General features: G+C 36.0%; 1 protein-coding gene across 1 annotated transcript; it reads left to right on the top strand.

Moving 5' to 3' along the window:
- Window positions 1-1,354: 1,354 nt before the first annotated feature.
- Window positions 1,355-17,711, top strand: LOC134268218 (peroxisomal trans-2-enoyl-CoA reductase-like). The gene is made up of 8 exons (XM_062750407.1): window positions 1,355-1,781; window positions 1,932-2,065; window positions 2,236-2,401; window positions 4,977-5,058; window positions 11,183-11,279; window positions 14,574-14,675; window positions 15,930-16,041; window positions 17,530-17,711. Exons 1-8 carry the CDS (start codon window positions 1,577-1,579, stop codon window positions 17,601-17,603), a joined length of 972 nt encoding a protein of 323 aa, XP_062606391.1. The 5' UTR covers window positions 1,355-1,576; the 3' UTR covers window positions 17,604-17,711.
- Window positions 17,712-19,116: the final 1,405 nt, after the last annotated feature.

The following is a 19,116-nucleotide window of genomic DNA, read 5'->3' as shown; positions in this document are numbered from 1 at the left end:
TTTTCAGCATTCAGGTTATACACAGGACAGTAATCTAAATTGCAAAAAAAATTAAAATAAAAAATCATCAAGCATACATGTATGTTTAGGCATAAAATTGTAAAAAGCATTTTTAGAGTATTGTATAAGCATTACAATACTGAGTCCCCAATATTGGTTTGGTCATTCATTACTTAGTAATTCTGATAAAAATCATTAAAGACAATTGAATTGCAAACTTGAGCTATGATTACAAAGGGTTTGGAAATCAATAAGATATTCAAGTTGATTTAAACATGTCTAGATTAGGGAGTGAAAGTTACAGTTGATTGACCAATGCAAAGAAGTGGATTAATTCTCCAAAAACAGAAAATACTGCGTAGAAATTGCACTCTGCACTACAGGATTTGTAGTGTTATCATCACATACTATTCTATAAAGCCAGAACGCTACATGCGGGTCTGCAGCTACAGAAAACCAAATAGGACAGAAAGAAAACCATTTTTAATGGTTAAGGGACTAAAATAAGTAATCAGATAATATACAAAACTTAATAGTGATAATATTTAACCTTGAACAGAAAAACTCAGCCAAAGATTGGAATACAATGTATTTCGCTTCAATACACATGTAGTACATAGAACCTTTGTAAATATTCAATCTCTAGACATCAGTGTGAAGATGCAGTGATCCAGTGTTGTCACTGTTGTGCCATAGCATACATCAGGCGCGGATCCAGAAATTTTTTCCAGGGGGGGTCCATCCCAGTAAAAAAAAAAATCCAATTTCGTGACAAGCAAAAAAAAAAATAAAATCGCCGAAACGTCAAAAACCTATTTCGTGGGGTGGGGGGGGTATTGGTGACTTTTATAGTGGTGACTTCTATTGCCTCAAATCTCACTTTTCATACCCATTTCATACATATTCGCGCTTACCAGAGGGGGTCAGCGTTTTCCAGGGGGGGGGGGGGCATAGTAACTTTTTTCTTGTTTTAGTAAATAAATTTTTTTAACCTGGTCAATTCCAGGGGGGGGGGGGGGGGTCCTGACCCCCCGACCCCCCCTCTAGATCCGCGCATGGCATACATGATCCAGTGTTTTCACTGTTGTCATGATTCAGTGTTGTCACTGTTGTGCCATAGCTGCATACATGATCCAGTATTGTCACTGTTGTGCCATCGCTGCATACTTGTATGCAGCAATTGCACAATAGTGACAACACTGGATTGGAATACTGCATCTTCATCTAAATCAAGAGTTTGTTCTGGACCTGGTATTTCGAGAACAATAAATATACATTGGGGGGAGGGGTGACAACGATTAATTGACTAATCGGCCGATGACTGGCAAAAAATTTAAGTTTCAAGCCCTGAAAATTTTAAACGCTTACTCGGTGGAACCCAGATTAATCCAATACAAATTTCGCCCGGAACACGCCCATTGTTTGGAATGCAATGGTATGCAGAACCACTTGAACAGCTGACATTTGATTTTCTTATGTTCCATGCTGCTTCGTTTAAAGGACAACTATCACCGATAGCTACAGGGTGAAACATATTTCTTTAAAAAATGAATTTTACAGACTGAAGAAATCTAGCATGACTCACAAGTTCGAAAATTTCCTACTTTCGTTTTCGATAGGTGAACGAACTTTCGAAAGGTCACATGACCAAAATATGGCGAGCTCCACTGGAAGAGTTTCCAGTATTTTCAGGTCGGGGTTATTCAACGGAAAAGTGGCTATTGTGACTGGTGGGAGCACTGGTATTGGTCAGGCAATAACCCAGGAACTCACACATTTAGGTATGTTTATTATATTTCGGCGAAATCATTTGATTTCAGATTTGTATATGCGATTATTTCGTAACTTTGTCAAGCAATATTTATTGAGAACTATTGAGACATGATTTAGGTAAATAATTGTTAGACTTTAATTGAAAAAATTATAAACAGGATGCAAAGTTATGATAGCATCTAGGAATGCGGAGAGACTTTCTTCAGCAACAGCTGATATTAAGAAAAATATCCCAAATGGGAGTCCAGCAGAAATAAGCAATATTCCATGTAACATTAGGAAAGAAGATCAGGTAGGAATTGGTTTGAACTATACATGTATATTCAATTGTTAGATTTGTACTCTTCATGATTTAGAAGTCTGTTTATTTTTTAAGAGAATACTTTAATATCTATTATCTTTGAATTCAATCTTGATGCAATCAATTTAATATGTATACAATTCAGAAATTTTGCATTTCAGGTTGAAAAAATGGTTTCAGAGACATTGTCAAAGTTTAGTAAGATTGACTTCCTTGTAAACAACGGAGGTGGACAATTTCCAGGACCTGCCTCTTCTTTTAGTCTAAAGGGCTGGAATGCTGTCATAGAGACAAATCTCACAGGAACATTTCTGTGTTGCAGGGAAGGTATGTACATGTTTTTACATTTCAACTTCAAAATTAATATCATTTTAAAAAACATTTGTGCTTCTTTACATCATGATCACTCAGTCACGGTGTAATTGGCATTCTATATTCAGGTATTATAAACCTAGAATATATCTTTAAAAATAATACAGCAATTTAGTACAATAAGTCAATTTTCTGTCATCATGGACTTTCATTAAAGTGTGTCATTCTCAATGCTACATAATTAGCATCTCTAAAATGGCACCATTGTAGATATCTCAATGGTCAAGAAATTAATAACGTCAGCAATTTCAAATTATCGTTGACAATGATGAGACAACTTAAGCCCCGCCTCTTTGTCATACAAAACGTTATCACTGGATCCTTGCTAAACTCGTTGACATTCACCAAAATTTCTAATCCCATGTATGTTTTAACAGTAAATGAAAAGCTGAGACAACTTAAGCCCCGCCTCTTTTTCATACAAAACGTTATCACTGGATCCTTGCTAAACTCGTTGACATTCACCAAAATTTCTAATCCCATGTATATTTTAACAGTAAATGAAAAGCTGTGTAAATTTCGAGGGATTTGACAATGTTTGTGTTTCTAAAAACTGTGAATGTACTTCATTGATTTAAAGTAAAAATATTAATTAAAATCAAAGAAAACAAAATGTGTTTGTGAAAAACTGATGAGGGGCAACTTATAGCAAAGGTTGAAGTTTCTCCAATGCAAGTCAAACTCCAAAGTCAAAAGGTAAAAAATTTTTGTATCAAGAGGAAGGTCTTTGCAGAAGGAATACACCTATAAAATTCAAAAGCAAAATAACTTTTGAACAGTTAGTACTAATTAGTACTAACTGTTCAAAAGTTATGGCCAATTAAGGTTAAATTTTTTTACAAAGTGGGTCAAATTGTAAGGTCAAGGTCAAAAATATTTATACTAATTGAAAGTCTTTTCACAATGAAAACACAAGTGAAGTATTAAGCCCTAGCACCAACTGTTCAAAAGTTGGGTCAAGGTTTTTTAGGTCACCTGAGTAAACTCAGGTGACCTTTTGGTATCCGTTTTTGTCCGTTGTTTGTCATGCATTAACATTTGAACATTTTCAGCTTCTTCTCTGAAACCACTGAACCACTTTCAACCAATTTTAGCATAAAACAAAATTTTTAAATTTCATGGTCCCTGCCCCCCTGCGACCTGGGGGGTGGGGCCAAAACCACTAAAATTAGTGCAATCTTTAAAAATCTTCTTTACTCCTGGACATCAAGCAGTCAAACTGTTGGCATGATTGTTATCAGCATTTAGTCCTCTACCAAAGTTGTGAAATTCATGGCCCAAGGGTCAGGAGTTCTAGTGCTAGGGCAGGGCTATATTGATTATATAGTGAAAATGCATTATTTCTTTGAAAATCTTCTTCTCTGCTCCTGGTTATCAAATAAACTGACTAAGTACATATATTTGTAGTTATGATGAGCAAGAGTGCTTCTACCAAAATTGTGAATTTTATGGCCCCAGGGTCAGGGGTTCAGGTGTTGGTGAAAATGCATTAATTCTTTGAAAATCTTCTTCTCTGTTCCTGAGTATTAAATGAATTAACTTAATACACTAAGTACATAGTTATGATGAGCAAGAGTGCGTCTTCTAAAATTTTGGATTTTAGGACCCCAGGGTCAGTGGTTCTGGTGTTAGGGCGGGGCTGTATTGGTTATATAGTGAAAATGCATTAATTCTTTGAAAATCTTTTTCTTTGCTTCTGGGTATTAAATAAACTAACTTAGTACATAGTTATGATAAGCAAGAGTGCCTCTTTTAAAATTGTGAATTTTAGGGCCACAGGGTTGGGGGTTCTGGTGTTAGGGCGGGGCTGTATTATGATTATATAGTGAAAATATATTAATTCTTTGAAAATATTCTTCTCTGCTCCTGGGTAATAAGCAGATGAAGTACCTATACAGTTATGATGTGCAAGGGCTCTTCTTCCAGAATTGTGAATTTCCAGCCCCTCCCCCCCTCTGGGTCAGGGATACCATAGAGGGGGGCTCTACTTATATACTGAAAATGAATTGTTTGAAATCTGCTCCTTGGTATTAATCAAACATTTTTGAGAAACAAGTGTGCCTTTTCAAAAATTGTGCAGTGTATGGACCTAGGGTCAGGGGTTCATGTGTGGTAGGGGCACTTCTGATTATAGCTGAATATTACCGATTAGTTGATATGCATTTTTTGTTCCCCTACCCTGCCCATGGGTATTAAGGAGACTTGGGGGTCAACAAATTAACCACCAGATATAACTTCAATTTTTAGATACTTTAGTTGTCAACTATCATTTGACAAAGAAAAATTTCATACATATTAGTTATAAAATATGATTATTATGGAGCTCTTCTTCTAAAAGTGATCAAAATAGTCTAAAAATGGTCACAACCACCCAGACCCTTTAGGTAACCAAAACTAAGCAATTGCTAAGTTTATAGTTATGATTAGCAATGGTGCCAGCCTCTTTCAAAATTGTGAATGCCATAGCATCTACCTTAAAACATGAACCAAATTCAATCATTTGAAAGTTGTTGCAGTCTTTTGTTTTTAGTGTTTAACCAGTGGATGGGCCAGCATGGTGGTGTTATTATCAACATCATTGCTGATATGTGGAATGGACTTCCAATGATGAGGTAATTAGAGAAAATTTATTTCATATATCTATCTTAGGCTCACTTTGATGAAGTCATAGCTATCCCCATGGCTTCATGGGCTGGTGATGTTTCAAATGCTATAATAATAGAAGTAAGCCCTACCTTGAGCAGACTTGGATGGATATAGGGTCAGAAACTTTTAGACTTGCGTGGATGCTGGATGACCTACATTTTACAGATGAGTGACCAGGTGAAAATTTTGGAGCAAGTGCTCCAAAGTCACTAAGTGGACCAAACTGGAGAAATGTAGATTTGCTTCAGATGCTCGATCTAGCAACATGCAATTCTGGATAAGTGAACAGGTATAAGTTTATGAAGCAGTTCAATTCCCAAGAAACTATGTTTTCCTCTATTTTACAAAACTCAAAGGTACATGTATGATGTATATAGGAATTCATTACCCAACCTGTTTCAGGTGCGGGAGTCTTACCTACTCTTTCAAATGAGTGAACAGATGCAAGTGAATTCAGGTCAGTCAGATGGACCTGACCTACTTTGTCAGATGGGTGAATATCTGAGCCAAACTTGCATGGATGATGCATTTTGGGATGAATACTGGCATATTTGCTTCAGATTTTTGTTCTATAACCTTAATTCATTTACCAGATATGTGAACAAGTTTCAAAGTTTGTTCATTCCCAAGAAACTATATTAAAGTCTTATTCAAAATGATTAAACTTTTCAAGTAAACTTCCATGGAAATATGGCTGAAATATTGCCAACTCTGCATTTAACAATATACAATCAACAGGTCAAGACCACTACCTTATATGGAAGGCAATTTTCAACACGTGACGATGTCTTCGTCACACCCGTTCTCCAATCAAGTGAATGAGTCCCAAAGCATGACAGCCTACTAGAGAACACCAAACACGCAACGAACGAACGTATCTCGACGATATTAACCGTATTATTGCTTTATAAATACCATCACACGCTTTATATTTATTTTGTAATTATTTCAAAGGCAGATCCAGCACCGGCGCGCCGGGCGTGCGCCCCCTCTCCCATTTGATTTTTAGCTCACCTCAACGAAGTTGGGGGGAGCTTATGTGATACCCTCGGCGTCGGCGTCGGTGTCGGCGTCGGTGTCGGCGTCGGCGTCCCAGGTTAAGGTTAAGTTTTTTGGAGCAGTTTTCTTTTTAATTACTTCTGTGTCCTATACTGATTAGACATGCATGGAAGATGGTTTTAGTGTGTTTTATTGTACCAGACAAAGTTTCAGATGCTGCAATTACCAGGTTAATGTTTTTGGAGCAGGTTAACATTTTTGGTGCAGTTTTTGGTGTGGGTTTCATTTCCAAGTAACTATAAGCCCTATGTTGACCAAACTTGCATGGATGATACATCTAAGGATGCATACTACCGGGCTTGCTTCGGATGCTGAATCTGACCTACATTTTCCAGTTGAGTGAACAGGTTAAAGTTTTTGGTGTAGGTTTCATTTCCAAGTAACTATAAGCCCTATGTTGACCAAACTTGCATGGATGATACATCTAAGGATGCATACTACCGGGCTTGCTTCGGATGCTGAATCTGACCTACATTTTCCGGTTGAGTGAACAGGTTAAAGTTTTTGGTGCAGGTTTCATTTCCAAGTAACTATAAGCCCTATGTTGACCAAACTTGCATGGATGATACATCTAAGGATGCATACTACTGGGCTTGCTTCGGATGCTGAATCTGACCTACATTTTCCGGTTGAGTGAACAGGTTAAAGTTTTTGGTGCAGGTTTCATTTCCAAGTAACTATAAGCCCTATGTTGACCAAACTTGCATGGATGATACATCTAAGGATGCATACTACCGGGCTTGCTTTGGATGCTGAATCTGACCTACATTTTCCGGTTGAGTGAACAGGTTAAAGTTTTTGGTGCAGGTTTCATTTCCAAGTAACTATAAGCCCTATGTTGACCAGACTTGCATGTATGATACATCTAAGGATGCATACTACCGGGCTTGCTTCGGATGCTGAATCTGACCTATATTTTCCAGTTGAGTGAACAGCTTAAAGTTTTTGGTGCAGGTTTCATTTCCAAGTAACTATAAGCCCTATGTTGACCAAACTTGCATGGATGATACATCTAAGGATGCATACTACCGGGCTTGCTTCGGATGCTGAATCTGACTTATATTTTCTGGTTGAGTGAATAGTTAAAAGTTTTTGGTGCAAGTTTCATTTCCAAGGAACTATGAGTTCTTTAATGACCAATCTTGCATAGATGATACATCTAAGGATGCATACTTCCAGGCTTGCTTCGGATGCTGAATCTGACCTACTTTTTGTGGATGAGTGAGTTTTGATGCATGTTTCATTTCCAATAAACTATGAGCCCTATAATGAGCAAACTTGCATGGATGATACATCTAAGGATGCACACTAATGGACTTGCTTCGGATGCTGAATTGAACATACATTTTTCAGATAATAGACAAGGTAAACGTTATGGTTCAGGTCTATTACCAAAAACTATAAGGCTTATATAACATTGTATAACCCAAACTTGCACAAATGCTGCATCAAGAGATGAAAACTCTCAAGTTTGCTTCAGATGCTGGATTTTCATTACATTTTCATGAAGAAGAAGTAGTTTAAATTTTTATGTAGGTCTATTTCAAAGTATCAGATCAAAATTGCTTTTAATAAAATATTTTCATTTTTGGAATGTATACTTTTTGTCGATTAATTGTGTGACTTTGCCTTACTTAAAGACAACATTCGTTGAGGTGAGCTCTGTAATCTCTGATTACCTATGTTTTAATTTTGTTTTGCATTATCTTCAAACCAACAGGAAAACACCTCTAATTTGTTATAGAGTTCCTCAGTTTCCCGGGGCTTCGCTACCAGGGCTGTGTCCTGGACCCACTGGGGGCTTTAATGCAGCCCCAAGACTTCCAAGTCTTATACTGCCACCCCCCCCCCCCCCCCCCCCCCCGTTTTGAAATTCCTGGATCCACCACTGAAGAAATATTTAGGCAGTTTCAGGGCTAATACATATTTCTTCACTTCCTATTAAGATATGAACAACCAATTTAGGGTTATTATATCTATGTCGGGTTCCTTATATCAACACCCTAGATGGGAACTTGCATCTATTGTTAAATTGTTCTCAGTTCTTGCAAAGCGTCGTAGTAATAATTGTTACAACCAATAAGTATGGCACGCCAAATTCACAAAAATGAGGTAGACATAGTTTCACACTTGATAAACTAGATTTATCAACTGTAAACTATAGTTTTAAAAACCGTAAACTATAGTTAACAATTGGTTAACCATAGTTTTTATCTGTAAAACTATATTTAACAGTTTTTAACTATAGTTTACGAATGCTAATCTAAGTTTATCTGTATGTAAGAGAACGTCAACGATAGATTTTGTTGATAAACATAGATTCACGTCTGTAAACTATAATTTACAACCGTGAACTTAAAGTTAAGAGTTGTTAATCATAGTTTTTCGAGTCCCCCCTTTCTTATAAATGAAGCTACGGACTTGAGGTGGCCATGGTGTGATTCTATGCCACCTCAAGTCCGTAGTTTCATTGATAAGAAGGGGGTGGGGCTCCAAAAACATTTGACAAGCAAAAAAAAAAAAAAGACACATATAAAACAAAAGAAAAAAACTATACACCACTTTTTAAAATTGGGAGGGGGTAGAGAGGGCTTGGTGTCACTTTTCTGTTCGGTACATTACTTTCAATCTTGAATCTGTTTATTTTCCAGCATCAAAAGATGTGGAGGGAGCTTCCAAAACAAAATACAACTGTATTTTTTAAAACTGCAGCAAAAGATTATTTTCAAAAAAAGTGAGCCCCCTCCTTCTGCATACTACAGAAACATTTTAACATTTTTCTATATTGATTAAAAATAATTAGTATGCATACTTCTAAAAGTTAGTTACTTCTGAAGATGGTCCAAAAATGGTACAGCTAGAGTTCGATGGAGTCTTCCTTGCATGTTACCTTAGACGGGGTTGTGAAGGTACATGGAGGAAAGTAAATACGCAAAAATCTACAGATCAAGCGAGCAGAAAGGACAGCGATTTATTTTTTATTTTTCAAATGATTAGACGTATAAATATCTATTACAGAAAAGCTTTTCTCTCTCTCTCTCTTTCTCTCCCTCTCTACAAAAATAGGTGGGGTTCAAACCCACGGAACCCCCCTCTGGTCTGTCAATGCTTTAATATAATATGGATTAATTTTCATTTATTATAAGTTTATTAAAAGGAATCAATAAAAACACACCTGAACATATGCATATATTTATATCATACTGGTACATGGAACACCAACGCGATCATACTTATCAAATTGACAAATAATTTTAATTCTATACGTGTGATTCGTCCGTACGTTTCGTCAGTTACACAGGTAATCACAAAGTAAACAAGTTTACCGTTCGTTAAACCGATATTCGTTCGTTACGTGTTTGGTGTTCTCTACTACGTGTTTACGATTCAATGGCGACACGTGGTTTTTGTCGGTCTAGTGCACAATATTTAACTCGTCACCGGAAAAACTGTAGAGCTTCTTGATCACTTTGTAAGACCGAAATCGAAAGATTATATTCTAAAGACATTGTTCCATGCTCACATTTAATATTAGAGGTGTTTTAGATGATAAATAGTTGCTTCGGATACCGTACGAACGCTTTGACGTTTGCATGTACATAAAACACTTTCTGATAATATTGAGGGGTTAAATAATAATTGCACGTCATCTTCTCCTGCTGTCTAAAACCAAGGACCTATATACTACCTGCTAAAACTATGTACACGTATATCACGTGAAAAAATTTAATGTTTTACCGACACGATAGCACCTATGTCTGTTTGAACAATGGATTAGGCCGATGTATTATAAGTTGATATAAGTCTTCATAAAGAAATTTTGTGAATGTGAGCATAGAAATGAAAGATTATACACCATTTTAAATATTTCTTTCACAAATCTCCAAAAAAGAATCGAAAATAAGTTTCCAAGGGACAATTCAAGTTGTCCTTTATTTTCAACACAGCTGAGTACTTGTAGTAGCCCACAATGCATTGCGGCTCATTCAGCAGTAGGTAAAGTAAACATGCAAATAGCTAATTTACATGCAAATTTATGCCGACGGTCAGAAAATCTAGTGGTCTCGACCTGATCAATCAATCAAAGTACGCTTGCATGGATGTTGACTTTCATATGCACATTAACTGGAGAAAATTTTGTGTATATACGAGTAAGATTTACATTAAGGTATCTGTACATGTACATGATGTATATGGTATTTTTTTTATCAATAAATTAGCTTGTCACTCCTCGTTTTTCTTCTTTTTTTTTTAAGAGAGTTATTTTTAGCTCACCTTGACGAAGTCGAGATGAGCTTATATGCTATACCCCTGGCATCGGTATCGGCGTTAGCATTGGTGTCCTGGTTAAAGTTTTAGGAGCAGGTCCATTCCCAAGTAACTATAAGCCCTACCTGGACCAAACTTGCATAGATGATGCATCTAGGGGTGGACACTACCAGACTTGCTACGGATGCTGGATCTGCCCTAGTCATTTTCCAGATGAGTGAGCAGGTTAAAGTTTTTGGAGCAGGTCCATTCCCAAGTAACTATTAGCCTTACCCGGACCAAACTTGCTTGGATGATGAATCTAGGGATGAACACTACCAGACATGCTTCGGAAGCTGGATCTAACCTACATTTTCCAAATGAGTGACCATGCAGGTTAAAGTTTTAGGAGGAGGTCCATTCCCAAGTAACTATAAGCCCTTCCTAGACCAAACTTGCATGGATGATGCATCTAAGGATGAACAATCAAAACTTGCCTTGGATGCTGGATCTGACCTACATTTTCCAAAGGAGTGACCAGGTTAAAGTTTTTGGAACACATCAATTCCCAATGTACTTTAAGACCTATTTAAACAGAACTTGCTTGAATATTGTTGTCAGAATAAATACTAACTGTTAAGATAATAATATGATTTGAGATTCGCATTACTTAGACTGATTACATTCGTTGAGAGAGCTTCGTAATCTTTGATTACCTATGTTAGAGTTTTACATGTTATTCATGTACTACTGTGAAGCTAACAATGTGCAGATATTTGTAAGTCACACAGGAGCAGCACGATCAGCCGTGGACAATCTGACAAAATCTTTGTCCTTGGAGTGGGCGGCCTCAGGGGTCAGGGTCAACGCTGTAGCTCCTGTAAGTACTACTGTTAAAATAGTAATAATCAATTTGTTTTTAGCTCTACTGGTCAGAGACCAGAAGAGCTTATGCGATAGTAATGCGTCCGTCGTCCGTCCGTCTGTCTGTCTGTCCGTCTGTCTGTCTGTCTGTCTGTCTGTCTGTAAACAATTTTTCAAAATGCTACTCCTCCTACAGTTTTGGTCCGATTTCAGTATAACTTGGCACACAAGTAGACTACACTAAGATACATAATTTTGTGCATCGGTTTTTGATTTCGATGAACGGTGTTGCCGTGGTTACTAAAAATAGAAATTTCTGTGAAATTCTTTCAAAATGCTACTCCTCCTACAGTTTTGGTCTGATTTCAATATTACTTGGCACAAAAGTAGACTACACTAAGATACATAATTCTGTGCATCGGTTTTTGATTTCGATGAACGGTGTTGCCGTGGTTACTAAAAATAGAAATTTCTTTGAAATTCTTTCAAAATGCTACTCCTCCTACAGTTTTGGTCCAATTTCAATATTACTTGGCACACAAGTAGACTACACTAAGATACATAATTCTGTGCATCGGTTTTTGATTTCGATGAACGGTGTTGCCGTGGTTACTAAAAATAGAAATTTCTTTGAAATTCTTTCAAAACGCTTCTCCTCCTACAGATTTGGTCCGATTTCAGTATAACTTGGCACACAAGTAGACTACACTAAGATACATAATTCTGTGCATCGGTTTTTGATTTCGATAAACGGTGTTGCCTTGGTTACACAAAATAGAAATTTCTGTGAAATTCTTTCAAAATGCTACTCCTCCTACAGTTTTGGTCCAATTTCATTATAACTTGGCACACAAGTAGACTACACTAAGATACATAATTCTGTGCATCGGTTTTTGATTTCGATGAACGGTGTTGCCTTGGTTACTAAAAATAGAAATTTCTTTGAAATTCTTTCAAAATGCTACTCCTCCTACAGATTTGGTCCGATTTCAGTATAACTTGGCACACAAGTAGACTACATTAAGATACATAATTCTGTGCATCGGTTTTTGATTTCGATAAACGGTGTTGCCGTGGTTACTAAAAATAGAAATTTCTGTAAACAATTTTTCAAAATGCTACTCCTCCTACAGTTTTGGTCTGATTTTGATATAACTTGGCATACAAGTAGACTACACTAAGATACATAATTCTGTGCATCAGTTTTTGATTTCAATGAGCAATGTTGCCATGGTTACTAAAAATAGAAATTTCTGTGAAATTCTTTCAAAATGCTACTCCTCCTGCAGTTTTGGTCTGATTTCAGTATAACTTGGCACACAAGTAGACTATACTAAGATACATAATTCTGTGCATTGGTTTTTTATTTTGATGAGTGGCAAGGATCATTTTTAGGTCACCTGAGTAAACTCAGGTGACCTATTGCTATCTGTTTTCGTCCGTCGTCGTCCGTCGTTCGTCGTCCGTCGTTTGTCGTTCGTCGTCCGTCGTGTGTTAACATTTGAACATTTTCAGCTTCTTCTCTGCAACCACTGAACCAATTTCCACCAAATTTGGCACAAAGCATCTATGGGTGAAGGGAAACAAAAATTGTGAATTTCATGATCCCTGCCCCCCTGGGGCCTGAGGGGTGGGGCCAAAACCACTAAAATTAAAAAAAAATCTTTAAAAATCTTCTTCTTTACTTCTGGACATCAAGCAGTCAAACTGTTTGCATGATTGTAATCAGCATTGAGTCCTTTACCAAAATTGTGAAATTCATGGCCCTGGGGTCAGGGGTTCTAGTGCTAGGGCGGGGCTAAATAAGTATATAGTGAAAATGCATTATTTCTTTGGAAATCTTTTTCTCTACTCCTGGGTATTAAATAAACCAACTAAGTACATAGTTATGATGAGCAAGAGTGCCTCTACCAAAATTGTGAATTTTATGGCCCCAGGGTCAGGGGTTCTGGTGTTAGGGGGGGGGGCTCTATTGATTATATAGTGAAAATACATGAATTCTTTGAAAATCTTCTTCTCTGCCCCTGGGTATTAAATATACTAACTAAGTGCATAGTTATGATGAGCATGAGTGCCTCTACCAAAATTGTGAATTTTATGGCCCCAGGGTCAAGGGTCCTGGTGTTAGGGGGGGGGGGGGCTCTATTGATTATATAGTGAAAATACATGAATTCTTTGAAAATCTTCTACTCTGCTCCTAGGTATTAAATAAACTAACTAAGTGCATAGTTATGATGAGCAAGAGTGCTTTTACCAAAATTGTGAATTTTATGGTCCCAGGGTCAGGGTTTCTGGTGTTAGGGCAGGGCTCTATTGATTATATATTGAAAATACATGAATTCTTTGAAAATCTTCTTCTCTGCTCCTAGGAATTAAATAAACTAAGTACATAGTTATGATGAGCAAGAATGCCTCTTTTAAAATTATGAATTTTATGGCCCCAGGGTCAGGGGTTCTGGTGTTAGGGAGGCGGGGCTCAATTGATTATATAATGAAAATACATTAAATCTTTGAAATTTTTTTTCTTTGTCTCTGGGTATAAAGCAGATGAACTACCTTTATAGTTATGATGAGCAAGGGCCCTAATCTTGCAGAATTGTGAATTTCATAGCCCCAGGGTCAGGAATGGGGGCTCTACTTATATACTGATAATGAATTTATTGTTTGAAATCTGCTCTTTTGTATTATAAAACATTTATTTATTTTTTGATATTAAGGGTGCCTTTTTGAAATTTGTGTAATGTGTGGACCTAGGGTCAGGGGTTTATGTCACAGGGTTAGGGGCACTACTGGTTAGTTGGAATGCATTTTTGTTCCCCTACCCTGCATATGGGTATTCAGTAACCAAGCTAAGCAACTGCTAAGTGTATTGTTATGATGATCAATGGTGCCTCTTTCAAAATTGTGAATGTCATATAGCATCTGGCTTAAAACATGAATCAAATTCAATAACTGGAAAATTGTTGCATAATGCTCAGGTGACCTATAAGGCCCGTGGGCCTCTTGTTTATTTATTGCTGATTTAAAGTCTCAAGTCCCAACTGCTACTTTTCTCTTCCTTTGTTTTAAGTATAAACCAGTAGAGCTACAGTCTCGACAGAGACTTCTGGTTGAATATCATTGTGTATAATTTATCAGCTTCTTCAAAATGTTATATTGCCTTGGACAAGAATTACGTGTATACATGTATACTGTATGCTTTAATGAATTGTTATTGGACAATGGACCTCATCTGTGACAATTTTTCTAAAGACAGCAAGTACAATACTTGTTGTACATTGTATATATTTAATAATAATCTCTTATGTAGGGTGTAGTTTACTCCAAGACGGCAGCAGCTAACTATAGTACTGATATATTGGGGCAGTACATTCCTCATATACCTGCTAAACGTTTAGGGACCCCTGCAGAGGTAAGTGCTAACTAGAAAACTGACCAGTCAGCAAGGGCCCCGCCATGAGGTAGAATTATAAGGGTGCAGCTTATGGAATGATTTAAGAAATACATGACGAATAAGAAACAGCAACTGTATTCTTAAAATTTCAAGATAATTCCCGAATGTCCAAAAACCTGTAAATAATATCCTTGTATTTATTTTACATAAGGCAGTAAAGAACAACTCAACACTGAATGTATATCTAAATAATAGTGAAGCTTTTGTTATATAAAATGCCAGCCTTCAATGAATGCAAATACATATCATGAGGGCTTGACCTTAACTTCAAAACAAACAGCAGTTGCAGACAAAGGTTTTCATTAATCTTAAAGTGACAGATAAAGATAAGCCTTCTAAATTTCCTGCAGCAGGCTAGATAATTAATCCCAAGGGATTAATTGTACTTCTCTCTCATCATTTTCTTCTTAATTTATAATAAGAACTTTTTCAGCAATGATAGAATGATCGAGGTTTTTATCCAACTGCCTTAAAAATTAATAATATTCTTGAATTTTCATGAAGAAAAAAAAAAGAAAAAAAATAAACAAATAAAAATAAAAAATATATCTTCTTTAATCTATTTCTTCTTTTTCAAAGTCAATGAAATTAAAACTCATCGTGTAGGCTATTTCAACAAAAATAAAGTAAAAACATTTATACTTCAATCCACATTTCATAGTGTTCATAGCATTCCAAATGGACTTAACTTCAAAACAAACTTCATTTGCAGACAGAGGTGGTAATTAATCTCAATGTGACAGATAAAGATAATGCTTTGGATTTTCTTCAGGAGGAAAGCTAATTAATCCCAAGGGGCTCATTCATTGCAGTATTCAGTTTACAACATTTTCAGAAGTTATCTCTCTTTCCCAATTCATTCTTATATAAAGTTAAGGAATCTACCCCACCACCCCAGCTCCAAACCAGAGGACATAGAGAAACAAACTTAGCATTAAAATGTCTTTTTGCCTACTGAACTACCATACCAAATTTGAACTTAATTGGGCTACCATAAAAAAAGTTGAAAGGAAAAAACAGAAAATTTGTGGACGGAAGAATGACAGACGGACAGACAGACAGACAGACAGAGTGATTACTATAGGGCACCCGCAAATCCTTGCGGGGCCCTAATAAATCATCTCCAAATGCTAATAATAACAAAGTTTAAGCTTACACATATCTTTTTAAAAAAAATCAGTTGATGCTTATTTTTAACATTACATCTTTAAGGTATCAGCAGCTGTCTGCTTCCTTCTCTCACCTGCTGCTGCTTTCATTTCTGGAGAATCTCTTAAAGTAGATGGCGCTGCCAGTTTATATAGTTCACCTTTTCAAATACCAGGTTTGTGAAAATTGAACAAAGGATTAACATAATAATATCATGCAGATTTTTTTTTAAATTTGAAGGAATTTTTATTTCTAACTCATGGTATTATTTAAAAGCTTCAGTAGTTTGTAGTACATTGAATTAAGTACATTGTACTGCTACTATTATAAAGATAATCTATTTAAATAGCTAGCTAAAGTATTTGATATTTACATGAAGAAATGTTCCTTCAGCTCAAAGTTATCTTGGGGAGATAATGAAGTATTCGAGCTAAACATTACAAAATAGGAGTGGAGTAAACATTGACCTCCAAATTATTACAAGGTGGGATCTGGTGTCATGGAGGAGTGATCATACCCTGCTGACAAGTCACACCTGTCATGTGATGTTCCTTGTCATGTTTTGGGAAAAAAAGCCTGAAAAAATCCTTTAGTAATTAATGGCCTACTAATCAGTATGAAAAGATGTCAACCAGCATTTTGACTCAATGATAAATTAATATATTTGCTGACAAGGTCATTGTATCAACCCTAGAAATGAATACTTAAAAGGACACAATGAGTTAAAATCATGTTTTTCTTTTAAGATATCTGTAGCATGCAGAAAAAGACTTATAAAAATTATGAGTATATAGCTAAGATATGACAATTAACAATTTAAGTGCCAGATAAACAAAGGTTGTATCTTTCGTTTAGTTGTTTTCGTGTATGTCAAGGTCTCGCCACTTTTATTTTTAGCTCAAACTTGTAAACTACATTCAACTGGAGCATGCAAAGGTTAGAAATATGTTCTAACAACTCTTTAAAATGATTACATCAAAATTTTTGGTCTGCTTACATTCATTCGTGGATACTTGAGACCATGGTAACTATGGAAACTTATTCAACATTTTTATGCGCACGCGTTTCATAGGGAGGAAGAAGTTCCAGGGTATTTTGCAATATTTTAATTATGGGGCATACTGAAATTATTTTACTTTTATTTTTCTACTTAAAAGTAGAATTTTTAGGTTCTGAATCCTGTAATTTTCTGAAACCTAATATTTTTAGGTATTGAACAAAATTTACATGGGTCATGCAAAACTTCTATATTTGTGCATCACTGTGTCTCTTTAAATCAAGACTGCTGTTATTATTGCTTCATCAAATCTTAAATCGTTTTAGAAATTGTTCATATGTAGCACAAATGTTAGCCATTCTTCATAGGCGTTGGAACCGGGGGGCTAAGTGCCCTTCCCCCATCCCGCTTCTTTTGCAAAAATACACATCATATAGGCATTGAAAATTGGGATTTACCTATTTTTGTTGGTTTAGCCCCCTCTTTTGATTAGCCCCCCCCCCCCCTTTCAATTTGTTTCTGACACCCATGTTCTATGGATGTATATTTTATAAACTCGTGCTAGTCTGCAAGAAATAAATAAACAATAATTTCATATCTCTAGTCTTTGTTCAATATAATATTGATTTCAATAGACAGCTTTATTTTACTGCATATTTCTTGTAGATCACAAGAATTTACCAGCATACGATTGGGAAACTGGAGATCCAGAAAACACATCAAATAAACCAAAGTTATGATAGTAAAGTGAAGGCAAAGACAATCTAATATATATTTGTGAGAATAAGAATGCATGAATTTATGGTAAATTTAACGCTGTTAATAAATTTAATGGTTGTAGAAAAGGTTCTATTGTTCTTGTTTACATTTTTTACAGGTATCCCCATGTTGAAATTGATCCAATGTTATGCCCTTGCATGCCTTTACTGGCTTTAGTTATTCTGGCAGAAATTGGAATTGTCAAATGCACCTTCAAATGTTCAATTCAAAAAAGAATTTTGAATTGTAAACTCATAACAAAAACAATCTATAATAATTATTCTTTTTAATTTATATTTCTTCAGTTAGTTTGGGTGGGTGATAATTTACAACCTATGTACAAAATTTACTAGGACAATGATAATACTTGACAATAATATCTTCAATCAAAGTAATCAAAACAATACTTTGTATATCAAACAACTAAAATAAAATTAATAGCTAGTAGTATCATGTCATACTCATAACAATATAATTACTTTCTGTTACATTGTTCTTACTTTTCTGCACAAACAATTCAAGTAAGAGCAAAAGCAAATGAAAAGCCCTTGTTTAAATATATCTGGTACACACACCACAAAAATTAAAACATAATTAAAATATACAGGATTGCACTGCATTGCCATCAATTTACAAATTTGTTAAAATAATTTTTCTAGTGCATGTCAACATTGTAGCAAGTAGGTAGATGGTTTTTAAAATAACAGATCATTTAAGCAAACACTTGACAGAAAGATACAATAACTAAAGTTTAAAATGCAAAGTTTATAAATGAGCAATGATGATAAAATGAAATTTGATTCAGTTAGCAGGACTCCTTGATGGAGATTTGTCGTTCTGCTGCCCATTTCTTGGTGGAGATCCACTCCCCGATTTACTCTGTGGTGACCTACTTTTTGACTTGCTTGGTGACCTAGATCTTGATCGTTTGCTGGATCGCCGGGGGCTGACAGAGCTTGACCTCCTTCGTCGCTGTCGGCTGTGAGATCTACTTCGGCTGCGTCTCCTTCTGTCTCGAGATCGAGATCTGGACCTAAATGTAATAAAAATGTTCTCATTATGCATCTTTTTTGTCATTCCTGACTGCATCGTTGGAAACACATGGGTGATCTCGTCTTTACTTATCACCTGTGGACAAACTCGCTGAAAAATCGTCTTATGTAATTAAATATGCATGGATCATTTGATTGGCCGCACCACAGGATCGCGAAGCCAAAACAACGAATCCCAGTTCACGTTACATATGCATGTTCGGCGTTGCCAAAAACATGAAAAACTCATTCCGTAGTTAACACAGCTGATACATCCACTCACCGGTGCATTTTGCAGTTAGGAAGAGGTACTCATGTATAATATCTGATGGATTTTAATGTCAGTGACCTGTACGAATTGACTTTCATTGTCTTACATCAAACTTTGCACGTTTTAACAAGCGTCAAAATATTTACCATAAATAGCAAAGTAATAAAAGTACTTTTCAAAATTGAAGAGTTC

Source organism: Saccostrea cucullata, unplaced genomic scaffold, assembly GCF_032062105.1.
Source record: "Saccostrea cucullata isolate Sc308-1 unplaced genomic scaffold, CSIRO_AGI_Scuc_v1 ctg9460, whole genome shotgun sequence".
NCBI lineage: Eukaryota > Metazoa > Mollusca > Bivalvia > Ostreida > Ostreidae > Saccostrea > Saccostrea cuccullata.
This window is presented reverse-complemented; position numbering and strand designations above follow the sequence as displayed.